The following is a 27,503-nucleotide window of genomic DNA, read 5'->3' as shown; positions in this document are numbered from 1 at the left end:
GTCACTTTGGAGTGGCGCTGGCCTCTGTTGAGGCTGCTGGCACACTGCCAGGCTTACGGCACCGCTTTGGATGGGCTCTGGTCAAAAGCTGTTTGGAGGGGGCAGGTTCACAGGAGAATGAAAGGGCGTGGCACACTGTTAGCAAGTTGGTTCTTGTAGGTGTCCGTGTGTCTAGGTTGGGGGGGGGGAGAGGGAAATGGTGCCTACCAACCCTTTTGTTCTTGAAGAAGTCTCCCAGTGATCCCTGCCCTTCCAGCACATTGCTCTGAGATTAAGAAACAAATCTCCCTCCCGTATATCCCCAGGCATTTTTCAAACTGCTGCTTCTGTGCTGTATCTCAGTGGGGCTCTTGGTGGTGCTGTCTCTTTAAGGATGGGGACTCAGTTTCCTTTTGCCCTCCTGGCTGTCCCAGAGCCAAGCCCTCTGAGTCTTAAAGTCCCAGGTGTTAAGCCCCGCCAATTCTAAGAACGCACAGAATTAGGTCCCTCTGGTTTTCAAAGCTGAATATTATGGGGATTTGTCTTCCTGGTGCAGGTCCTCCATGCCTGGGGTGCCTGGAGTGGGGATCTCCTCTTCTGTCCGTCTCCCCTCTCCACGCCCTTGGTATCCCTCTCTCCCAGGGGCAGTCCTGTGGGTCTGTTTACCTCCCAACTGCATCTCCGCCCTTCCTACCCTCTTTGATGTGTCCTCTTATCTACGTTTAGCTGTGGAGAGTCTGTTCTGCCCGTCTTTGGGTCATTCTCTGGGTTACATACACTAATGTGGGTGTTAGCTACTTGTATCTGTGGGACAAGGTGAACTTAGGGTCCTCCTGAGGACTTCCCCAGAAGTCCAAAATCTGTATTCATTTCCTAAGTGGACTTTAATCATCTGCAAATTAGGATGCAAAAGTAATTTGGATATCTTCTTCTTTTCCCATGAAATCAATTTCCATTGGCTATTTCTCCATCTACCTGTTTGGAAAAACTATCAATAATGCACTTTGCTTTCTGGTGAAAAGTAACATGATACATCTGTGAGTCAAGTAAGTAATGTACAAGTTGCTGTTTTCAATCCTGGACACTTCTTAGAAAGCTTGCCTGAGTGTGTCATAATAGCTTTCTCCGATTCTACTCCCCTTAATTTGGCATTTCAGAGTTGGATATGAAGGCTCTTCCGGTAGAGTCCGAGAATAAGTCACCAAGGAAATAATAAATTAATGGGCAGAATTTCCTCAATTTTAGTTTTGTTTCTACACAGTTATGCAGGAGCATTTCTCCCTCTCAGTTGTTACTGACCACTAGAAGGCAACAAATCAAATTTAAAAATCAATGAGAAGCAAAGAGATAGAAATAGAAAAACTTGGATAGAGACTAACATCCTTGTTTTTGTTTTGACACATATACGAATTAACTTACATACACAAAAGCACGCAAGTAACAAGTATACAGCAGAGTTTCTCAATCTCAGCATTACTGATGTGTTGGGTGCCTCTCTGCTGGGGAGTGAGAGAACATGCAGTGCATCATAGGATGGTTAGCAGTATTCCTGGCCTCTACCCCCTAGATGCCAGTAGCTCTCCTCTACCTTCCAGTTGTGACAATGACAAATTCCTGCAGATGTTGCTAAATGTCACCTGAGGAGCAAAAGTTGTCCCTGCTGGAGACGCACTGTACAGCTTAGGGAATTATCACAATTTCTGTACAATTATCACTACAGTGAAGAAATAGAACATTACTAATATTCCAGGAGCATTTCCCGTTCCTCCTCCCAGTCACCACTCCCTTGTTATCTCCCAAAAAGAAACACTGTCCTGCTAACGCCATAGATTAGCTTTGACTTCTCTATATAAATTCAGTGACATGGTGTGTATTTGTTTGTTTATAACTTCTTTTTGTTAACATGATACTTGTGAGATTAATGTATTTTGTTACCCGTATTAGTCATATTTTCATTTTTACTCTTTTATAATATTACATTTTATAAATAGACATGAATTCATATACTGTTCTAATTAATGGATATTTGGGATGTTTTCAGTTTTTACCTCTTACAACTAATGGTATTATAAAGATTCTTGTACTTGTCTCTTGGTCCACACATGTATGCATTTCTATTGGATATATACATAGGACTAAAATGGCTGAGTCACAGAATATGTACGTGTTCAATTTCAGGAGAAGGATGATGCCAGATAGCTTTCCAAAGTGGTTGTGCCGTGTTACCCTCTTGCTAGCGATGCACCAGCGTGGTGGTTATTTACATTTTTACTTTTTTGTTTTTATAATTTTGTTGGGTGGGTAGTAGGCATTTTTATTACTAATGAGAATATTTTCAGATATTTACTGACCATTTAAACATCCCTTTTTGTGAAGTGCTAGTTCAAGTCTCTTGCTTATTTTTCTCTTGTCGTTTACTAACTCACTTGAAGAAGTTCTTTCTATATTCTGCGTACAAACAATGTTGGTTCTTTCTGTTACAGATACCTTTTCTGACTTGCCTTTTCATTCTCTTAATGTGTCATTTGACAAACAGAAATCTCTAATTTTTAGTAACTTATTTTGTTTATCTTTTCCTGTTTGACTGGGGGGGGGGGGCGGGTGGAGGGCGGGTTCTGTATCCTGTTAAAGAAAACTTCCCCTAACTCCCAAATCATGAAAATATTCTCCTATGTGATTTTCTGTATTGTTATTGGGTCAACTTTTACCTTTAGACATACAGTCTACCTGCAACTGATTTTTGTGTATGCTATGAGTTAGGGATTTATTTTTCTATTTGAATAAATATATGCACATGACCCAGGACCATTAATTAAAATGACCATCACTTTTTCACTGATGCACAGTGTCACTTTCACAAACCAAGTATTATTCATGCCTGCTCTAAAAGGTATCTTACATTGTGCCAGTGCCACAGTATTTTGATTATTGTAGTTTTATATTAAAATTTTATATCCAGTAGACTTGCAACCTGTTCTTTTTGTTGAAATTGCCTTGGCTATTATTGGCCCCTGGTATTTTCATATGAATTTTAAGAATCAGCTTAATTTTTTTTTTTAAATTTTTTATTGTTATGTTAATCCCCATACATTACATCATTAGTTTTAGATATAGTGTTCCATGATTCATTGTTTGTGCATAACACCCAGTGCTCCATGCAGAACGTGCCCTCCTCAATACCCATCACCAGGCTAACCCATCCTCCCAACCCCCTCCCCTCTAGAACCCTCAGTTTGTTTTTCAGAGTCCATCGTCTCTCATGGTTCTTCTCCCCCTCCGATTTCCCCCAGTAGGGTTTATTTTGTGGAAATTGTTAAGCTGATTCTTAAAATTCATATGGATTGTATTATATCAATAGATACTTTTGGGGAGTATTGACATCTTTCAAAACTTAGTCTCTCAATACATAAACACTGTGGCCTTTCCATTTATTTGCTTTTAATTTCTTTCAGTATTTTTTTTAAAGATTTTATTTATTTATTTGACAGAGAGAGACACAGCGAGAGAGGGAACACAAGCAGAGGGGGTGGGAGAGGGAGAAGCAGGCTTCCCGCTGAGCAGGGAGCCCGATGCGGGGCTCGATCCCAGGACCCCGGGATCATGACCTGAGCCGAAGGCAGACACTTAACGACTGAGCCACCCAGGCGCCCCTTCTTTCAGTATTTTATAGTCTTGTGGTACAAGTCTTACACATTATTAGATTTATTCCAAGTATTTGGTTTTTATGTTATTACAGGTAGAATCTTTCTTAAATTTTATTTTCTAATTGTTGGTATGTGGAAATGCAATTGATTTGGGTAGTCTGACCTTGTATTCAGCAATCTTGTTGAATTTACTTATTATTTATGAGTTTTTGTGGAGACTATTTATAAATAAATAAATTTATTTATGTACAATCATGTCATCTGTGAAGAATGACTGTTTTATTTCTTATTTTGTAATACTTGTGTCTTTTTGCAATATTGCATATTTGTTTTTAATTTTATTGCTTTCTGCCTTCTTTATTTCCTTCTTTTTACTTTCTTTGGATTTGTTTTTCACTAATGATTTTTTTTTGCATCCTGGATATTTAATTTTAAAAATTGTGAGTATAATTAATATGTTTAAGAAAAGTCATTTTAAAGCATGGCCGATCTATGAGAAGTTTATTTGAGAACACTGTCATTCAGCTTTTTCCTATGGGGATTTGATGACTTTTAGATGAATAAACATTATATCCTTGTGTCTCCATATGGAATTCTCTCTATGACTTTTGCTCTGGACTGATATTTGAATCCCAACTCCTTCTCCAGTAACTTTAAAACTGTGATGACTCAAACTTTTCCAGTTTCTACAGTTCCTGATATTTGAATGGATATATTCTCATCCTTTTAGTACATCTTGGTTCCATATTTTATATCTCATTCTGCTTTTTTTATTAATGATGTTTTTGATTCAGATGTTTAAATACTTGATTTTGTAGCCTTTGTTTTCTCTAACATATACATTTAAGGATATAAATTTTCCAGTTTTCACTGCTTTAGCTGCATCCCATACATTTTTATGTCAATCATTTTTAAGACATTTATTTCATTCTGTTGTCTAATTTCCATCATCTTTAACTATGAGTTCTTTATAATTGTTTTCACTTCTAATTTCAGGGGATTTTCTGTATCTCTTTTTGATTTTGATTTCTGGCTTAATTCCATTGTGGTCAGAGAACATACTCTGTCTGATTTCAGTCTTTGAAATTTGGCCCAGGAAATGGTCAGTTTTGTTAAATGTTTCCTATACCCTTGAAAAAAAGAATTCTGCAGTTGTTTATTTGAATATCCTAGATATGTCTGTTAATGATGTTTGTTAATTGTGTTGTCCAAATCTCCCATTTCCTTACTGATCATTTCATCTCTGTATTCTGTCTGATAATGAGAGAGGTATATACTAAACTCTCTCAATAATGATTGTGGATTTTCTATTGATCCTTTTAGTTCTGATAATACTGGATTTATATATGTCGAAGTGATAGTCTTGAGTGCTTAAATATTTTGGATTGTGATATTTTATGGGTGTGAAGAAACCTTTTTCATTATGAAAACGCCATCCTGAACTCTAGTTCTGATTTTTTCCTTAAAGTTTACTTTGTTGTTACAGCTGCAACACCATTTTTTTGTGTGTGTTTCTTTTAGTGTATGTTTATCCTTTTATTTTCAACCATTCTGTTTCCTTATATTTAAGGTGTATCTCTTGTAAGGAGCATGTAATTATGCTTGTGTGTGTTAAATCCTGTCCAACAATTGTTGTCATTAAGGTATTTATTTCACTTGTACCAACAAAATTACTCATATATTTTACTTAAAATCTATCACCTATTTACTCTCTCTTTGTCCCATCTGTTCCATTCTTTTTTTCTATTCATTTGCCTTCATTTCAGTTGTCTAAGTATTTTTTCTATTTCTCTTCTCTATTATTTAAACGTTTTTTTATCACTCATCTAATGATTACTCTAGAAATTACAACATACATTCTTGACTTACTAAAATCTAATATAAATTAGTACTTTTGGCGCTTCTAAGACAATACCAGAATCTTAAAATCCTTTAACTCCCTTTACTCCCCTTCTAGTGCTATTGTACGTTTTAAATATCCATATATCTATCCTTACACATATACATACATATGTATTTATCCTTAAAGAGATACACACAAATATACACTTGGTCTTAGTCCGTTCAAATGGCTGTAACAGAATAACATAGACTGGGTGGCTTATAAACAACAGAAATTTATTTCTCATAGTCTTAGAAACTGGGGAGTCCAAAATCAAGTTTCTGCAGTTAGGTTGTCTGCTGACTTTATTTTACTGAGGGCCTGCTTCTTGGTTCATATACAGCTGTGTTCTCCTTATGTCCTCACACTGTGAAAGGGGAAAGGGAGCTCTCTGGGGTCTCTTTATAAGGGCAACAGTCATCTGCCAAAGGTTCCTCCCCCAAATGTCATCACACTGGAATTACGTTTGAACAGGAATTATGAGGGGGACACAGACATTCAGACTAACATACTTCATCCCACAAGGTATTACTGTTACTTTTATAGTCACTATTCACTTAGATTTACTGCACTGTTACCCCTTCCATTGCTCTGTATTTTTTATTGTTACATTTCTGTGTTTCCTTCTAGGATAATTTTCCTTCTGCCTAAAGGGTACCCTTCAGTATTTCCTTTAGTGGAGTTCTAGTGATAAATACTTTCAGTTTTCATTTTTCTTAGCAATGCTTTATTTTGCTCTTAATTTTCAAGCATGTTTTTGCTGGTTATTGAATTCTAGATTAGAGAGTATTAATTTTCACTCATTTGAAGACATTATTCCATTGGCTTTTGGTTTCCAGTGGTTCTGTTAAGAAATCAGATGTCACTATGCTGTTGTTTTTTTGAAAGTATTGTTGACCCTTGCACAATGTGGGTTAGGGGCACTGACCGCCCCCCACACACACACACACATAGTAAAAAATCCATGTATAACTTTTGACTCCCTGAAACCTTAATAGCTTCTGTTGACCAGAAGGCTTACCAATAACAAAAACAGTTCATTAACACATATTGTGTATGTTACAGGTATTACATACTGTATTTTGAAAGTAAAGTGAGCTAGAAAAAATGTTTTATTAAGAAAATCATAGGGAAGAGAAAATACATTTATAGTACTGTATTGTATTTATCAATACTGTAAGTTTCCATCATCTGTTTACAGGATGAATCATCTGTCAGTACCTATACCAATATTGTCTTCTATGATATAAAATACTGTAGATGTTAGGGGCACCGGGGTGGCTCAATCAGTTGAGCAGCTAACTCTTGATTTCAGTTCAGGTCATGATCTCAGGGTCCTGGGATCCATCCCTGCATCTGGCTCCACACTCAGCCAGAGGATTCTCTCTTCCTCTGCCCCTCCCCCTGTTCACATGTGCTCTCTCTCTCTAAAATAAATAAATCTTTTTTTTTAAAAGATTTTATTTATTTATTTGACAGAGATATAGCGAGAGAGGGAACACAAGTAAGTAGGGGGAGTGGGAAAGGGAGAAGCAGGCTTCCCGCTGAGCAGGGAGCCCGATGTGGGGCTCGATCCCAGGACCCTGAGATCACGACCTGAGCCGAAGGCAGACGCTTAATGACTGAGCCACCCAGGTGCCCCTAAAATAAATAAATCTTTAAAAAATTACAGTAGACATTATATATATCATTAACAGACCTCAAAAATAAGAAGATAATGTGAAAAAGAAATTCACATTTATTTGTAGATATGACTACTCATGCATTGATAATGAAGAAGCAGCAATATGATTGCTTTTTGGTCGTCTAATGTAATTGATACTCTTGCTTCATGGTAGCCTAGCCGATACACGAATGCATGAATTGTTATAAAAAAATTTTTATGGTGTACGGTATTATATTAATAATACAGTTTTGGGAACATTGTTACATTTTTAAAACCACTTACCTGTAATGATAGCCCGATACGCAGTTTCTCTAGGAGGGAGAAGCTTAATGTAAGGTAATGTAATTCTTTGAAAGCAAAATTAAAAAACAGTAAGAAAACTAATACATTATTAATCATATATTGATGATCATTCACCTTATGTCTACGTGAGGATAGGTATAACCGCTTCCGTACATGTCTTGCACACAGTGTTCTACATGGTAAACACTTAGGCATTGATGATGATGACGACACAAAAACACCTCATACATTTCTTGTACAGTTATTAGATTTCCACACAGACACACACATACATAAGAGATAAGTTTGTTAACTGTGTGAACATATAAGTTTATTAACTGTATGGCACGATGATTATTAACTATTTGTTAAGTGGAAGTGGATCATCATAAAAGTCTTTATTCTTGTCTTCTTCATGTTGAGTGGGCTGAGGAGGAGGAGGAGGCGGGGGAGGCCTTGCTGTCTCAGGGGTGGCAGAGGCAGAGGAGGTGGAAGGGAAGGAAGGAGAGGCAGGCACACTCAGTGTAACTTTACAGAAATACATCATAATTTCTGACTTTTTTGCTTTTCCATTTCTCTAAAAATATTTCTATATGGTACCAATCCTTCTTCCACCATTTGCTTTAGTTGTAGTGCCCATGTCTTAGAAGGGTCCATGTTGTTAAAGAAGCCAAAAGCCATATTGAATAATCAAGACTTTTCTGCCCAGTTGTCTAATGTCAGTTTGTTTTCTGGCACCACTTCTATATCTTCTTCTTCATCATCTGGACTGGTTCAGAAGCACTCATCTCCATCAAGTCATCTTCTCTTAATTCCTGTGATATGGTGTCTGTCAGCTCTTGAACTTCTCCAAGATTCATACCTTGAAACCCTTTACCCCCCACCCTTTGCCATAGCCACAGTCTCTTTCATGATTCCCTTGATTGTCTCTGTATAAATCCTGGGAAGTCATGCACAACATCTGGACATAGTTTTCTCCAGCAGGAATTTATTGTTCGGGGCTTGATGGTTTTCATGGCTTTTCTTCTAACAATGATGGCATCTTCAGTGGTGTGGTTCTCCCATGCTTTCATGTTTTCTCTATCAGCGTTCTCTTCCATAATGCTGACAAGCCATTCCATAGAGTACCATGCATAATGAGCCTTAAATGTCCTTATGACCCTCTCATCTAGAGGCTGGATTAGAGACATTATGTTTAGGGGCAAATAGACCACTTCAATGCCCTCGGTGTTGAACTCATGGGATTCTGGGTAGCCAGGGGCATTGTCCACTATCCAAAGAACTTTAAGAGGCAGTCCCTTACTGGCAAGGTATTTCCTGACTTCAGGGACAAAGCATGGATGAAGCCAATTTAGAAGAAGGGTTCTCATTATTCAGGCCTTCTTGTTATACAACCAAAACACTAGTAGCTTATGTTTATCTTTTCCCTTCAAGGTTCGGGGGTTAACAGCTTTATAGATAAGGGCAGTCCTGTTCATAAACCCAGCTGCATTTGCACAAAACAGTACAGTCGGCCTATTCCTTCCTGCCTTAAATCCTAGTGCTCATTTCTCTTCATTACTAACAAATGTCCTTCGTGGCATATTTTCTGCCCAAAATAGGGCACTTTCATCTGCATTAAAAACTTGTTCAAGCAGATATCCTTTCTCCTCAGTGAGTTTGTAAGTGGTGTCCGAGAACTCATCTGCTGCCTCTTAGTTGGCCAAAACTGCTTCTCCTATTATCTTGGCCTTCTTTTTTCTTAAGGCAAACCTCTTTCTAAAATTATCAAACCATCCTTTGCTGGCATTAAATTCTCCAACTTTAGACCCGTCACCTTTCTTTTGCTTTAGGTTGTCATATACTGGTGTCATTTCCCCCCCAAATCATTAGAGTCTATAGGCTATGCCTTTCTTACAGCAATCTTGCACCTACATAAAAACTGCCTTTTCAATATGAGATAGGTATTTTGCGAAAAGTGCAAGGTTTTCGCACCTGCTGGTTGTAACTGCTGCAACGGCTTCATGAGTTTCTTTTTCTTTTTTTATAATGGTCCTTCCACTGGATTCATATATCTTGAATTGGTGGCTAACCACAGCTGCAGACCTCAGTTTGTGTGCCTATCAAGCGATTCGTCTTTTCCTTATGATGCCATGACTTTTCTCTACTTCCTGGGAGCACTTCCAGCATCACTAGTAGTACTTCGTGTGGGTCCAGTGATGTCGTTTGAAGTTTGAGGTATTGCACTAAACCAACAAATATGAGAACCATGAGGGATCACTTTTTGTTGTGATACACAGTTTACTGTAGAGATGAACTGTTCGTGCAGAGATGATTAGTGTCACATGGCATCCTAAGTAGATACTTGCAACACTTGAGCTCAGCACAATAGCAACAGGAGGTGACTACAAAATTACTACATTAGTACAGTTTATACTACAGATAACTTTATGCAGTCATGATTTACATCTTTACATTTGTTCACATTTTTCTCAACTGCAAATAGTGCCATGTATGGTCTGTAAGTCTTTGCGTAAATTTTGATAAATTTTAACTGTTTATGATATATTTGTATGTATTTTATGATATTAAATGATAAGACAGACTAGTGTCTGCATATATTTTATGCCTTTGTGACATACCTTTTTCTTGATTTTTTATTATTTCTAGGCTGTGCAGTTCATCTGTGAGTTTTTTTTAAATTGTCACAAATCTCCAAAAATTTTAACAATATATTGGAAAAAAGCCACATATAAGTGAACCCATACTGTTTAAAGTTGTGTTGTCCAAGAATCAACTGTAACAATAGTTTTCATTGTCTACTTTTAATATTTTTCCCTTTTCTGTTGAATTTACACAGTTTCTGTAACACATGTAGCCTATGTCTGATTTTCTTTATATTTGTCCATATTGGGGTATCTAGAATGTCTTAAGTCTGCATCTATTAATATCTTTTGTCATATTTGAATATTGCTCAGATAATATCTCTTCACATATTGCTTTTTCCCCTCTCTCTCCTCTACTTCAGATACTCCAAATATGTATCTTAGTTTTATTCAATAGCTTTCATGTATCTCTTATACTCTTTTCCATATTTTATCCCTTTATATCTCTGAATTCATTTTGTATATTTTTTTCTGATCTTTCACTTCACTAATCTTATCTTTGACTATGTCTAATTTGCGGTTAAGCACATTTATTTAATTCATAAATTCAGTTGTGTGTTTTTCAGTTTTAGATTTTTTATTTTGCTTTTGTTATGTTTCCGACTCTCTGCTGACCTTCACCTTTTTCTTGTAAGTTCTTAGATAAATTATTTGTCATTATTTAAAAGTCTATGAATGATCATTGCATTATCTGAGTCCCTTATGGGACTGATTTTCTGTTTGTTTGTTTCTCTTGGTTTTGGTCATATCTTGTTTTCTCATAAACCTAATAACTTTTGATTGATGGACAAAGTATTTAAAAAATTGTAAAAGTTAGTGAGACTCTGTGTAACAGTATGTATCGATTGAGAATGTATATTTTACTTCCAGGAGGGAAATAAAATGAGACCACTAAATATTCAAGATTATCTTAATCAAATCAGAGATTGAGCTGATTTCAAAATTGGAGCCTTTCTCCCTGTGAGAGCTGATCTATTTTTGGGTCCCATTTACTCCTAGGGAATAGTCCTTCAAGGTCTCAAAATATACCTATTATGTAAGAGAGGCAATTGATTTTAGATTTTAGAAATAGTGGAAATTAGAACACTAAGAGGTTAGGATGTGTATTAATAGAGTGGGAATGAGTATCAAAGTTTGTTTATTTCTTCACCCAGCTCTTTTCCCACAAAACACTGTCAAGGTGGGGTTTACAATTTCAGGGCAATGAAGAAGAAAATGGAATTTTAATAAATGACTGACCTTCCAATTGCAGAGTCTGAGGACTTATAAGGAATTTCTCAATAACTATTTTTCTAATCTTATACAGTATTTTTATTTGGTTCCTAGTATTAAATCATTTCTATGTCTTTTTTTAATAGTAGATATATATATATATATATATATATATATATTTATTATTATGTTAATCACCCTATATTACATCATTAGTTTTTGATGTAGGGTTCCATGATTCATTGTTTGCATATAACACCCAGTGCTCCATGCAGGACGTGCCCCCTTTAATACCCATCACCAGGCTAACCCATCCCCCCACCCCCCTCCCCTCTAGAACTCTCAGTTTGTTTCTCAGAGTTCATAGTCTCTCATGGTTCGTCTCCCCTCCGATTTCCCCCCCTTCATTCTTCCCCTCCTGCTATCTTCTTCTTCTTCTTCTTCTTTTTTTAAACATATAATGTATTATTTGTTTCAGAGGTACAGGTCTGTGATTCAGCAGCTATGATGAGCGCTGTGAATTGTGTAAATCATTTCTATTTCTTATTCCATTACTGTTCACCCTCTTCTCTAACCCTGGACCTTCATTTTCTCAGTCAGTAGTAAGTAGGGACTGTGACTCATGAGCCCTTCAGTCAATCAGGAGTTGCCTCAAGCTTCTATATGGGAAGAGGAATTTTTTTATTATTATGTTAATCACCATACATTACATCATTAGTTTTTGAGGAATTTTGTTTTTAACCTGTAAATGCCACTTGTAATCACTGAAGCATACTTTTCAATATAAGACCCAAGGGTCTGGTGTATTCACATATTGCTAATTGAAAGTTTTGCCATCAGTTGGTCTGCTAGTCAGTATAGATGGTAATTGCAGGTCTGATTGACATAAACTTTCCCCTAAATCTTGTCAGATCAACATTAGGTTATATTAGTAAGAGATAAACTTTAAATGTGTTAAGTCAATGGAATTTGGAGGTTGTTTGTTATGGAAGCTACTCTGCCCAAACTAATATACCCCTTCCTGTGTTTTTTACCTTAATATGTATATGCTATGTATTTTACTTATTAGTCCTGTTTATTATCTTTCTTCCTCCACTAGAATATAAGCTTTATAACAATGAGGGCAAGGGTTTTTATCAATAATGTTCACTGATGTAGTTCTAGTGCCTAAAAGAATGCCTATAGTGGGTACTCAGTGACTGTTAATGATGGATGAATAAGGAATGATGGATGATACATGAGTGAGTGAGTGAGTGAGTGAGTGAGTAGATGGCAGGTTTCCACTTAAAGCATTTCAGGCTTAAGCAAGTTATGGAACAAATGTGGTTTTCTTCTGTCAGCAGCATGGGATTAAAAAAATACAAAAAAATCCATGAGCTATGCCAAGTACATATGCCCTTGGAACACAGTAAATTTTCAGCTGTCACAGAAAGATATAATACCAGTTGTTGTCAGAAAGGTGTAAGACTAAATAATAACAAAGTTCTGTGTCTTCCTTAGTAGATGTTAATGCATCAATACAGAACTTCTGAATCACTTGCACTACTTTTATTGATGAAACAGTAACTTAATAAACCCAACCATCCACCTAACCAATTGATCCATCCATGCATCAACCCATCCATCCATCCCTTTTATAATATTTATTGATAACCTGTTGGTATACTAGGAAATACAGATACAAAGATGAATAAAACATGGACTACCCTCAACGGTTTCACAGTCTAAGGAGGAAGATAAGTTTATTACAGTATTGTCTCCTCAGTAGCGTAAATTCTGTTTTTATGCATTTAAATGTCTGGAGGCAGAAACAGAGCTTTCAGTTAATTCTTATGCTTCTGTGACAACAACTTATATCCTTCTGTGACAACTGGAAATTTACACGATGAGGGTCTAATATGACTTATCAAAGTCCCTCCTTATTTTTATGGCTGAAAATAGACCATTACTTCTCCACTATCCCTGCTACTAGTCTGTGTGATCTCTGAGACTTAAACTGTCAGTATTAGAAGAAGTATCTCGTTTGCTGTTTATGGAGTGGTTTTCAAAAAGGAAGCATGAATGATACTTTATTGGCAGTGAACACCCTTTGTTTGTTGTGAGGGAATGCTGCAATGCCACTGGGCTGTCTCTATGCTTAATAGACCATGAAACTGAAATTCTCACTCTGACCTCTAAGAGATGAGATGAGTCAGAAAGTGACTCATTCTCTAATCAGTTGGAAGCACAACCTTTATTGTCATTTACCTTGGATTAGATCAAAATAAAGAGATTTTATTGCTGGACCACTGGAACGATTTGTAGCAAGGACTGATGAAGGGAGTCTGTTACAATGGGCTGAGCAGCCCTTGACATTTTCTATAATCACTTCTCATTTTAACAAGTTGGTTGCTATAGGTCTAGTTTTAGATTTAACTCCAGAAACAATGAAAGGGACCCTGACACAGCCACTTAGTTCATTTTGCTCTCTTAATGAGTACTACAAAATTCCACATAATTATACTAGCTGAGGCAGTTGCCATCCAACACAAAGACAGTCGTAATGATCATTTTTCCTAATCAGCACTCCAGTTGAACTCAGAAAGACAGCACAACGGAACCAAAAAATGAATTACTTCTATGGTATTGATGACCTGAGCTTCTATTTATGCCATGTTGTGACATTTCATGCTGTTGTGTATCCTTGTGAGAGTCTTTGTCTTTTTAAGGAAGGAGGAAACTGATGTTTTTGTTTTTGATGAATTGGAAATAATTACTGAAGTAGATGAAATATAACCGAAATAGATAAAATATGAGCCTCTGCCAGTAAACTTGAAAGAAGACAGTACCAACAGTTGGAAGATACACAGAGAGAGCACAAAAGGGAATGTATAGTCCTTTGTTATGAGAAAGAGAAATTCAGCCCCTGACACCTGGAAACGGGTCTGATGTTTATGTGCAGGCTTTGATTCTGTTACAGGATGAGCTGACACTCACAGGGAGGCCATGGTGTTCATCTGTTGGACATAATCTGAGAGCATCGGCATCCCACAGAATTACACTGAAACCATGAGGAAGTGAAACGAAGAACAATCCATAGTCTTGTCTGAGAGTAGACAAAAGCAAGGTGACTGTTCAAGTCACAAAGTCTGAAACATCCCCCTTTCCTGGCTGATGTGAATAGCCTGCTGCTTCCTTACCAATTGCAGCTTCAGCCTTGTTCTCATTTGCCCTCCTTCTACATAAAACTTTTTAAGACACCGGTCATAGCATTGTCCCCACTTCCTGACATCACCTAATCTAGACCAAATCCCTGCTACCTGGAACTCTCTCCAAAATTACCTAACATAAACCCAAATGCTCTCTTACCGAGATGCCCCATGGTTCATGATGTGTGTTTTCCTTCATTGTGATGAAAAATATCTCAACTTGTTCAACCATAAGTGGGTTCCTGGTGATCTTTGGTTTGATGGGCATTGACAGTTGCCACATAGTGATTTCAAAATCACCCCTACTTTATCAAATTTCCATAATCTAGCTACAAGGGAAAGATTCACATTCAGAGTGATTCCACATTGACCCAGAGAATTTTGGAGTGGTAAGAAGCTATTTTGAGTGCCTTGACATGCTATTTTTCAGTCACCTATTAATTATATACAAGAGCCCTCCCCAGTGTTTAGAATGCTTTGTTGACTGTGGAATAGTATCTAAATACCTACATAGACTAGAGGGGTTTTTTTTTAAGGTGAAAGTATCATATGTAGCAAGACACTCTGTAATGTCTATGTACAGTTTAAACAATAATAAAAGGAGTGTCTGTGTATTCATCATCCAATTTAAGAATGAGACCGTTCTTGTTTTGTATTTTTCATTCCCTTTACTTTATGGCTTTGCTGCACTTGGATGTGTCCCTAAGTAATATATTTTATAATTTTTTCATTTTTGAGTGCTACAGAAATGGAAATCATACTGTATGTATTCTTTATGACATTTTTAGCTCAGCATTTTTTGTGAAATCTATCCATGTTTATGTGAATACCGTTACATGCATCTTTATCTTCACTATTGTATCATCATGTAATGTGTCTGTTTTCTTGCTGATGGGCATTTATACTGTTTCAGTTTATAATGTTATAAAACTGCTGCTAGGATATTCTTTTTTTTCCATCTTATTTTATTTTCATCATGATTAAATGTACTGTTTAATCCCCATCCCTTATATCGCCCATCACCCCACTCACCTCCCTTCTGGTATCCATCAGTTTGTTCTCTTTAGTTAACAGTATTTCTTGGTTTGTCCCTCTCTCTCTTTCCCTTTGTTTATTGTTTCCTAAGTTCCACATATGAGTGAGCTTATATGGTATTTGTCTTTCTCTGACTTATTTCTCTTAGCATTATACTCTCTAGCTCTACTTATGTTGTTACAAATGGACAGATTTCACTATTTATGACTAACATTCCATGTGCATATGTGTGCACACACCCACACACCACATCTTCTTTATCCATTCATCTGTCATTGGACACTTGGGTTGCTTCCATCGTTTGGCTTTTGTAAAGCTGCAATAAACTTAGGAGTGCGTGTATGCCTTTGAATTAGTGTTTTTGTATTTTGGGGATAAATGCCCCGTAGTGTGATTTATGGATCATAGGGTAGTTCTGTTTTAATTTTTTTGAGAAAGCTCTGTACTGTTTTCCACAGTGGCTGCAGCAATTTGCATTCCCACCAAGAGTACAAGAGTGTTCCCTTTTCTCCACATCCTTGCCAACACCTGTTGTTTCTTGTGTTTTGATTTTAGCTATTCTGACAGGTGTGAGTGAGGTGATATCTCATTATAGTTTTGATTTGCGTTTCCCTGATGATGAGTGATATTGAGCATCTTTTTATGTTTGTTGGCCATCTGCATGTCTTTTTGGAAAAATGTCTGTTCATGTCTTCCGCCCATTTTTTAATTGAATTATTTGCTTTTTGGATGTTGAGTTGTATCAGTTCTTTATATATTTTGGATACTAATCCTTTATTAGCTATGTCATTTGCAAATATCTTCTCCCATTCATTAGGTTGCCTTTTAGTTTTGTTAATTGTTTCTCTCAATGTGCAGAAGCTTTTTATTTTGATGTAGTCCCAATACTTTATTTTTGCTTTTATTTCCCTTGCCTCCGGAGGCATATCTAGAAAAATGTTGCCATGGCCGATGTCCTAGATATTACTGCCTGTGCTCTTTTCAAGGATTTTTCTGGTTTCAGGTCTCACATTTAGGTCTTTCGTCCATTTTGAGCTTATTTTTGTGTATGGTGCAAGAAAATGGTCCAGTTTCATTCTTTTACAAGTGGCTGTCTGGTTTTCCCATCACTATTTGTTGAAGAGACTGTCTTTTGGGGCACCTGAGTGGCTCAGTTGGTTAAGCATCCAACTCTTGATTTTGGCTCAGATCATGATCTCAGGGTCATGGGCTAGAGCCCAGCATCCAGCTCTGTGCTCAGCAGGGAGTCTGATTGGATTCTCTCTCTCCCCCTCCCTCTGCCCCTCCCCTGCTCTCTCTCAAATAAATCTTTAAAAAAAAAAAGAGACTTTTTCCCATTGTATATTCATTCTCTCTTTGTTGAAGATTAATTGACTATATAATTGTGGGTTTATTTCTGGGTTTTCTGTTCTATTTCATTGATCTATATGTCAATTTTTTATGCCAGTACTATACCGTTTTAATTACTACCACTGTGTAATATAACTTGAAATCTGGAATTGCGATACCTCCAATTTTGTTTTCCTTTTTCAAGATTGCTTTGGCTATTTGAGGTCTTTTGTGGCTCCATACAAATTTTAGGATTGTTTGTTCTAGTTTTGTGAAAAATGCTGTTGGTGTTTTAATAGAAATTGCATTAAATCTGTAGATTGCTTTGGGTAGTATAGACATTTTAACAGTATTTGTTCTTCCAACCCATGAGATGGAATGTCTTTCCATTTCTTTGCATCATCTTGAATTTTTTTCACGAGTGTTTCATAGTTTTCAGAATACAGGTCTTTCACCTTTTTGGTTAAGTTTATTCTGAGATATTTTATTGTTATTTGTCCAATTGTAAATGGGATTGTTACATCAATTTCACTTTTTCCTGCTTCATTATTAGTGTATGGGAATGCAATAGATTTCTGTACATTGATTTTGTATCCTGTGGCTTTACTGAATTCATTTATCAGTTCTAGAAGGTTTTTGGTGGAGTCTTTATGGTTTTTTATATATAGTATCATCTGCAAATAGTGAGTTTTACTTCTTCCTTACCAATTTGGATGCCTTTTCTTTCTTTCTGTTGTCTAATTGCTGTGGCTAGGACTTGCAGTCCTATACTGAATGAAAATGGTAAGAGCGGACATCCTTGTCTTCTTCCTGACCTTAGCAGGGAAGCCCTCAGTTTTTCCCCACTGAGTATGATGTTGGCTGTGGGTTTTGCATATATGGCCTTTATTATATTGAGATATGTTCCCTCTAGACCTACTTTGCGGAGGGTTTTTATCATGAATGGATATTGTACTTTGCCAAGTGCTTTTTCTGCATCTTTTGAAATGATCACATGGTTTTTCATCCTTTATCTTATTGAAGTAATGTATCACATTGATTGTTTTGTGAATATTGAACCACCCTTGAATCCCAGGACTAAATCCCACCTAATTGTGGTGTATGATTTTTTTTAATGTATTGTTGGATTTGGTTTGCTAATATTTTATTGAGGATTTTTACATTTATATTCATGAGAGTTATTGGCCTATAGTTCTCTTTTTGTGTGTGTGGTGTCTTTATCTGGTTTTGGTATCAGGGTGATACTGGCCTCATAAAATGAATTTAGAAGTTTTCCTTCCTTTTGTGTTTTTTTGGAATACTTTGAGAAGAATGGATATTAACTCTTCTTTAAATGTTTGGTAGAATTTGGCTGTGAAGCCGTCTGGTCCTGGACTTTTGTTTGGTGGGAGTTGTGGTTTTTGTTTTTTTTTTTTTTTTTTTTTTTGAGTACTGATTCTATTATATTGCTGGTGATTGTTCTGTTCAAATTTTATATTTCTTCCTGCTTCAGTTTTGGTAAGTTACATGTTTCTAGAAGTTTATCCATTTCTTCTAGGTTGTTCAGTTTGCTGGCATATAAGTTTTCATAATATTCGGTTACAATTGTTTGTATTTCTGTGGTGGTAGTTGTTATTTCTCCTCTTTCATTAGTAATTTTGTTAATTTGAGTCCTCTCTCTCTCTCTTTTTAAATGAATCTTCTTAGAGATTTATCAGTTTTGTTGCTCTTCAGTTTTGTTGATCTTTTCAAAGAACTAGATCCTGGTTTCACTGATATGTTGTCCTATTGGTTTTAGTTTCTGTATCATTTATTTCTGCTCTAATCTTTATTATTTCCTTCCTTTTGCTGGGTTTGGGTTTTGTTTGTTCTTGCTATGACATTCTTGTACATATGGCCTGACAAACACAAGAGTTTCCCTAAGGTGGGGTTTTTAAAACTATGGGTCATGACCCATAGTGGTTGTGACCAGCACTGAAAACAAAATAGAATAGAAAATGTCAGTGTACATGTAGTTATATGTGTGTGTGTAAATACAGTAGTAAATGTGTTTGTATATGTGTATGTATGTGTGTATGTTTGTATTTATTTTCTGGACAGTGATATAAAACATATTTTTTACTGTGACCTATGCCAAAAATGTTTGAGAAGACTTCTCCAAGGAGTGCACCTAGGAATGAACTTGCAGGACAAATGATATGAGCATTTTCAGCTTTGCAAGATAACGTTAAATTGTTTTTCATAGCAGTTGTAGCAGTTTAAACTCTACCAGCATTATATAAAAGCTTTGTTTTGTTTTTTACTTCACAATCTTACCAATACTTGGATTCATAAAAATTTTAAATTTTTGCCAAACTGAGAGAGGTAAGTGGATATCTTACTATGATTTTAATTTGAAATGTTCTGATGACTAAGAGGGTTGACCATCTTTTCATAGGTTTATTGGCCTTTTGGGGTTCCTTTTTTGTGATATGACTATTTATTCCATTGCCCAATTTTCTGTTAGACTGTTAGTCTTTACCAGTTTGAAGGTTTTTTTAATGACCCTCTTCACTTCTAGAAATGCTTTTGTCTTTATGTCTATTTTGTCTGCCATTAATACCAACTACATCAAGGTTTTTTTGTTAATATTTACATGGTATATCTTATTCTACCCTTGACTGAACATTTCTGTGTCCATATGCTTCTATAAAGCATATATGCTATTTTAAATTATTTGTATTTAAATATTTGCTATACATGTATGCTACATACATAATACATGTGTATACATATACATGCTATCCATGTATGCCATATATAATTTTTAAAGTTTAATCTGACAATATTTTTTCTTAAACGATAGTTAAGGCTACTTATATTCATAGTAATTAGTGTAATATGTACACTTGGTTTTTTTTGTGATCACTGTAATATTTGCTTTTATGTATTATCTATAGATTTTATTTGCTTTTATTCATCCTTTCTACAGATTGAAGTATATTTTCTCATTCCATTTTATTTTTTCTAGTAGTGCAGATATTATTTATGATTTTTTATTTTCGGTGGTTACTCTAGAAATTACAACATTCATTTTAATTTTATGAATCAATAATTTTATTTTTCTTCTTATTATTCAAAGGAACTTGATATTCTTAAACTTCGAATATCTTCTCACTGGCTTATATATACTTTTTGTTTTGTTTTAGACATATCTTTTTGTTTGCTTTTGTTTTTTTAGTTCTTGCTTGGACTTATTTTTTAATTCAACAATTAGATATTATAATTTTTGTGTATATATCAGTGTTTAGATTTATCCACATGTTTTACTAATTTCATTAATCACCATTTCTTTTTATATCTGAGATCTCTTTTACCTCTTCTTGAAGTACAATCTTTAGACCTTCCTTTAGTGAAGCTGTTGACAATAGATCATTTCAGTTTTTAATTTGCTGAAAATTTTTTTATTTCATCTTCATTCCTGAGCAGTGGTTTTCTGTATATACAATTTTAGGTTGGTAGTTATTTCCTCTCGGTACTTTGAAGATATCATTGACTGGATGGATTCCGGATTTCATTACTGCTATTGAAAGTCAACTATCTTTCTAATTGTCATTTCTTTGTATGTAATTTGGGGGAATTTTTCCTCCCTACCTATTTGTAAGATGTTCTCTTTTTCTGGAGTGTTCTGCCATTTTACCATAATGTGTCTAGGGATTTCTGTTTCAGTTTTTGTGTTTGGAAAAGAAGAAAAGAGTATAGACTATCATCTGTATAAGGCCAGAGTCCTTGTTCGTCTTACTTACATCTTTACTCCTAGCCTTAGCAGAAGACCTAATACGTAGTAGGAATGCAATAAATATTTGATAGGTAATGAGTAAATTTATAAGTAATTCTAATTAGTTTCCTTATGAACAATAGGAAGGAAACTTCTGTCGTATCTCAGCATATCTAATAAACATGTCTTATCTCAGATTTCTCCAGTAGCTCATAGTCTTCTGTGAGCTACTGGAGTCTTCATAGTCAGGAAATGAATGTTTTAGTCATTTTCTTTTTTTTTTTTTAGGGTAAGATTACATATTTTCCCTCTATAAATCTAAGGAGAACTTGATTTTACATTTAAATAAGCTTCCAAGTGAAAGTTTGAAGTCCCAGGAGTTTGACCTTAAAAAAAAAATTAGGGCCTAGAAAACTCTGAATACTAAATAATCATTAATGACAAATAATGAGTGTAACTCACTTAGTTTCAGTCAAACTCATTCTTCAGCATATGATCTAGAGGAAACACCAAATATATTCCAAGCCTTGTATTTTTCAAATATTAGGCTGATGTGACAGAGAGGGATATAAATTGTATGGTGGGTATCATGTTTATTTTCTTTACTCTTTCACCACCCTTTATTCCTGTCACTCTACCCCTAGGGTCCATGTGTGGATGTGTGCATGCACACATGTGCATAATCATAGCCCATCATATGAATTAAAGCCTTGTTATAGCTGGCAACTATGGGTTCTTTTCTGGCAGTTTAGCCAAATGTAAAGAGTATGAGCTTTCAGTATAAATCCTGTTTCTGTCATAATACCTTTATACCTTTGGCAAGTTATTAAACCCTTGTGAGCTTTGGTTTCCTCATCTGAAAGAGACAATAATAATAACTACTTCATGACTTAGAGTGAGGATTAGAGACCTGCATTAAGCGCCTAGCACATTCCTTGGTACACGGTATACACTCACTAGGTATTGGCTCCCCATTCTTCCAACAAGACTCGCAACTACCTCAAGGATCAGAGAATGTGGCAAAGGCACGATCCCAAGAGATTGTCCTGATGTTGTTCAGAGCTCTGAAATGACAAATGACTCAGGTGCACATCTGAGTTGAGCAAATACAAGGATTATCGTAATTGTTTCTACAAGGATAGCAAGAGGTAATGACTAACAATTCTGGGAAGATCTTATTTGTGTTAGGTGTTGGCAGCAGCTCTAGGCATATATGGTAAAGATGATATGGAGGACCATTTCCTGGGGCATGTAGACAGGTGGTGGCCCACTTCCCCTGTCACATATGAAACTGCTGTTGGTGTGCTATCCAGCTCACCCCATATCCCAGAAAGATTAAAAAAAAACCAGAAGTGAGATTTTGGTAGGCCACTCTTGGGTCATTTTTAATCTCTGATCTATATTATTTCCCTTGTTTTTTCTTTTTGTGTAAACCCTGTCCTGTTGCAGACATTGGCAAACTCTTAAAAACTAAAATTCCAGAGAGTAAACATTGTAGACTTTGAAGGCCATGTGGTCTCTGCTAAAAATACTCGACTCTGCATTTATAGTAGAAGAACAGCCAGAGATAATACATAAACACATGAGCATGGCTATATTTCAATAAAACTTTACTTACAGATGCTGAATTTTGAATAGAAGTCATATAATTTTCATATGTCATGAAATATTGCTCTTTTGATTTTTTTCCCCAACCACTAAAAAATGTAAAAACCACTCCTAGCTCCCAGACCATACAAAACATGTAGTGGGGTGAATTTTGCCCACACACCATTGTTTGCCAACCTCTGCCCTATTGGTCTCCTGAATTTTCTGTATTTATTTTCTCACAACCTGTGCACATCATATCCTTGATATGTTGAATATTAAATATATGTCTATGTTTGAGTATTGTTTTCCTTTTCTCTTGCCATCATAACAAATTTAGCAGCTTCAAACAGTGCAAATATATTATCGCCCAGTTCTGTAGCTCAGAAACCTGGGTTGGCGGGGTCTGTTTCCCTAGTCAAGGTTCACAAGGCTGAAATCAAGGTGTTGGCTGGCTGCACTCCCGTTGGAAGGCTTTGCAAAGATTTGGCTTCCAGGCTCACTTTGGTAGACAGAATCTGATTCCTTATGGCTGTAGGAATGAGGCTTCTGAATCCTTGTTTGCTGTTAGCTAAGAGCCAGCCTTAGCTCCAAGAATCCTTTCTCTCTGGTCCTTGCCTATTGATGGCTATATCTCAGAGCCTTCTTAGTGTGTCAGATCTTTCTCACATTTGGAATCTGACTTCCCGTTCTGTAGCATTGAAGCATCACAGATCTGACTTCCTCCTCTTCTTCCTGATTTTAAGGTCTCCGTGATTACTTTGGGTCCACCTAGATCACCTAGGACAACCTCTCTATTTTAAGGTCAGCTTATTAGTAACTTTAATTCCATTAGCAAAGTGCAATCAGCAGTACCAAGCATGTGGTGGAATAATGAAGGGACAGGAACTTTGAAGCGACATCTTTTAGAATTCAGAATAGCACAATTACCACCTCTATTTCCAACATAAGTAATGATACATGTCTGTGGAGCACTTGAGATGTATCCAGAAATAATTTAACCCATTCAAGCATTTTGTTTTGGTACATTAGATCTTAGATTTGATATATTCCATAAGTACTTGGATGTAGTTTGTAGCTAATCCAGTAGCCCTTGCTTCTCAACAGATGATCCAGCCACTTGGGAGTAAATCTGAGATATACATGCTATAGGCTTTCCTTTCAGTGAATAATTTGCTCCAAGGGTAACATTTTCACTTTTTTTCCCCACTTGTGGAACTGTGTTTCATATATAATTTAATTTTTTGTCTTTTATATTTAGAGGTAGCATTTCAGAGTAATTGCTGGTGGGGAACATATTGACATATTTTTCTGGGGTGGTTTTTTTAAATTTAGGATCCAGTTATTAATTTCTAAGTCCACTTAGTTGCTGAATCACATGTATGTGATTCTTAGGGCTAGAAATCTCTAGTTGATTCTCAGCTGCTTTTCTTCAGCCACCACATCTGACTTGTCACCAATCTTGCTGTTTTGCAGTGGCCCAAGAATCTATGTTTCTTTTCACCCCTTGCCCCCATCCCTGATATACATCTTCATCATTTCCTATTCTATCTATTGCAATAACTTCCTAATTGGCCTGCCTCTGGTTTCTCCTTTGTCCATATAATGCTCCAGACATTATATCGTCCAGCCTGAGCTTTAGAAAAACTGAGAGTTCATTCCAGCTCCTTAACATGACATTCAAAGATTTCCATTTTATGACCCAATCCTACCTTTCAACCTCTTTTCCATTACAATCCTCTGTAGACAGTGGTAGTTGAACACCACTGTACCAACACTTCTATAAGCCATGTTCAGAGAATGAGAAATAGGCCTGTGCAACTGGGATAAAGGGTTTGTGTAGTCATTGCAAGCAGGGTGTTTAAAAATGGGCATGGTTGTTCAAAGATCCTTCTTTTCCACCTTCAGCATTCAGTTGATTATGAAATCCAGGCAAGCCCTTCTAATTTCTATATTTTTAATTTATCTCTACTTCCTATATTTTTAATTTATCTCTTCATTTCCCCAGCATGGGTCTTGTCATCTCTCTTCTGGACTATTGCCATGGCCAAACCTGTCTCTTTGTTCCATTTGCTCTTTACTCTAAGCTGGTCGTCATATTACATCAAGGTATCACTCTAAAACAGAGTCTAATTTTGGCCCTTTTGTAATTCAAAACCTTCATTCTTTCCCCATTGTTTCCACTGAAGAGTAGTTGCGCACTAATGCAGTGGTTAAGAACTTGAGCCCTAGACCAGACTGCTTGGGATGGGATCCTGGCTCTATCACTTACCAGCTACGTGATATGAGACATGCCGTTCTATTGCTCTAAGTGCCAATTTCCTCATCTATAAAATGAGCATAATAATGTTTACACAGGGTTGTTATGTGGATAAAAATATATGAAGTCTGAAGAGCAATTAGCAAGTAACTGGTATATAGTATATATTCAAGTAATAGGTAACCATTATAATCATCATAAAATACTGGAGACATTGAGATAGACTCTATAAATGATTGGCTATTTTTTACTCAACTAGGGATTTTTGAGAGTTAATTATTTGGCCAAATAACTGAATTTCAATGCTCTCCTCTTTTCCCTTGAGCAGACAGCTAAGGATCGTAACTGGTGAGTGGTTTTTTGAAGAAAAGGCAAAGCGTTTCAAGCAAGTCAATGTTCTGGGCACTGATGTAGTCCGACAGTCCATCTTAAGAAGAAGTCCAGGTAATTAAAGCAATTATTTGGTTTCAAAACTGTCTTACTCTTCATTTTGGTGGGCTCCATAATTTCCCTATATATGTTGCAAATGAACATAGTTGAATTTCCTGAATCCCTTAGGTCATTTCAAAACTCAGTAGAATGAAATCTAAGTCAGCAATTCATACAAGGGAAGAGGAAGTCAGTAGAAAATAAAATCCACAGTGATTTTCCATATATCTGACACACTAAGATTTTCAAAGGAGGCATTTATCTTCATCACAGATAGTTCTTTCCCTGAATGCATTTCCAGTATTTTACTAGACATTTAAGAAAGTAACATAAAACAGATGAATTAAATGATTCACATTGTGAAAGCAATCCTTGATTTTTCAACACGAATGTATTTCAATAAAATTGCTTTTAAATGTTCCTTTTACTAACCCAGTGGTTTTCAACCAAGCGATGATACTGTGTCCCATGCCCTCCTCCCTCAAGCCAGGGGAGCATTTAGAAACACAACAACCAGATTGCAATGCCTGAACAGCATTTAGTGGGCAGGAGCCGGAGTGCTAAATGGCCTGAATCGCTCAGGACCTTTTCACTCAATACTGTCACCCAAAGCAAGTAACACCCCCCCTTGAGCCTGCTATTTGGTGCATTCAAACGACAGTTTAATTGGTTAAATATCGAGTGAAACTTGTGTTTAGGAGCCTGTTTCTCACGTAGAGCGTAGTAAAGGCGGGGCAAGCATCTTCTGGCCTGTTCCTAGGGCGCCTCATCTTTCATATCCAGAGACAAATGCCCTTGTTTTTAAGTCCGGAAGGTGGAGCTGGGAGGCTTGGGACTGATTCCAGTGTCACTTTTGGGTGTGGCCCTAGCAAGGAAGGGCTTTCCCACATGGGTAAGATCGGGTCTGATGCCATAGGGGGACAGAATGGAGTAGAGTTAGAATGAAGCAGTTAGTTCTGGCTGCTTTCCCCACTCAAACCTCAGCACCTTTTGGAATGTAGATTCCCTCAAGTCATGAGGTATAGACACAGTGGCTCACCGTCACAGGGAATCTGGTTTATGCACTCAGAATTTGGGTATTATTAGAATCCCGTCTCTAGGGATTTCGAGTTCTCATGAACCCAGGTTCCTCTGCCCTAAAAATATCTGTAGAGGGATGATGTATCCTTCCTCCATCACAGTCATCCCTAAAAAGCTTATCTCAGCAAACCTCCCACCGGTGAGTCCTGATCTTCGTCTTCCTTTAACTCCGGAACACTCAGCAGATTAGAAATAACTGTGTGACTAGGAGTCGGGATGGGAATGTCATTGCCAATTATTATAGACTTCTTTGTCCCGTGCTAACGTAGGAAAGTGAATGAAGAATAGAAAATTGCTCTCATTTCTGGCCATTTTGTACGGAACTTTGTCTTCTGATTGTTTTTAATGAGGAACTGGAGAAATACAAAGTCAAGAGCAACCCCGCCGGGACCCAGAAAAGACAGACACTTCACCTTCTGCTGGGCAAAAGGCCGGTCGTGACGGACCCAGAAGAAAGGGGTAAGACACACCTTTTCCAAGGGAATAGTTGATCTTTATTCCGGAAACCTCTGAAATGAAGACTCCATAGTTTTTCAAGTTGGATGTCACTTCAGTGACCCAGAGAAGGTCCACATAACTGACCAAGGCAACATTCTCTTATCATTTCCCTCAGGAAATGCAGTTTTACTTACTTTTGGTCTTAAGTAATTAAAGGTCCCCTTGGACCTGAACCTGTAAAAGTTTTTATTTCATTTGACATATCTGGTCTCGCACTGAATGGCTCTCATTGCTTCGAGGTAGAAGCTTTCATGTCAGGGCCAGTCTTGTCTATAAAGATGTGACAACTGGCTTGGTTGTAGAATGTCACCACCCTCCCTCAACCTGAGTGCTGATATAGGGAGTATCCAAATGAAAGATTTATTAATTGGGCTTAAAACTTAATGTCCCCTGTTTAAAATGTGAGCTTCCTTAAGGAAGAAATCACGCTTGGTTACCTCAGTAACTTAATTAAGAAAAGACTTGTCTCAACTACAAAGAATCAGAATGTGAGGCGCAGAGGGAAGCAAGATTCAGGGAAGCACTAGGAACCTGGGGGCATTGGGGCTTCCTCAAGGGAGGAAAGAGGCCCCCAGAGCGTAGGCAGAAAGGACCAAAAGGCCAACTTCTGCTTCCCAGCTCTGCATTTTTCAGCTCTTGATTTCTCAGGCAACTGTTGGTCTGTTTTGTGGCTTAGGTAGTGAGGATTCTAATATCCACCAAGTCACTGCATGATTCTTTCTAGGTAGCATTGCTTTGTTCTCTCAGCAGGAAGCAGTGTGAGAGTGCTAGTACTGAGCCTTTCTCTGGCTCTAGAGAAAGTCTGATTTGGTTTGGTTTTTGTTTTTGTTCTTAGAATCGTGAACTGTGAGTGGGAGTGAAGCCTAAATATTCTGTAACTCAGACACTCATGACTAACTGTGTCTTCATTAATTAGCAGAGATGGATGTGAGAGAGAGCCTGGAGTGACTGACCATACAACCCACGTGTCGGTCCTTCCTCCCAGGTTGAATCCATTTGTCGCCCTTCAGAGCTCCCACAAGGGGCCGTGTGCCTGTGTATCACTCATTAC

General features: G+C 36.9%; 1 protein-coding gene across 8 annotated transcripts in view; it reads left to right on the top strand.

Annotated features, from left to right (window-relative positions):
* Positions 1 to 27,503, top strand: part of SYTL5 (synaptotagmin like 5) — a 290,114-nt gene that overhangs the window by 162,951 nt on the left and 99,660 nt on the right. For 7 of the 8 annotated variants that reach the window (XM_078065204.1, XM_078065205.1, XM_078065209.1 and 4 more), the window contains 2 exons: positions 24,774 to 24,889; positions 26,305 to 26,413. In XM_078065204.1, the coding sequence (XP_077921330.1) occupies positions 24,774 to 24,889; positions 26,305 to 26,413 (225 nt within the window). The remainder of the gene's footprint in view (positions 1 to 24,773; positions 24,890 to 26,304; positions 26,414 to 27,503) is intronic. The other variant, XM_078065207.1, reaches the window with a different exon arrangement.

This window comes from Halichoerus grypus, chromosome X (genome assembly GCF_964656455.1).
Source record: "Halichoerus grypus chromosome X, mHalGry1.hap1.1, whole genome shotgun sequence".
Lineage (NCBI taxonomy): Eukaryota > Metazoa > Chordata > Mammalia > Carnivora > Phocidae > Halichoerus > Halichoerus grypus.
The sequence above is the reverse complement of the archived record's forward strand: the minus strand, read 5'-3'. Positions and strand labels throughout refer to the sequence as shown.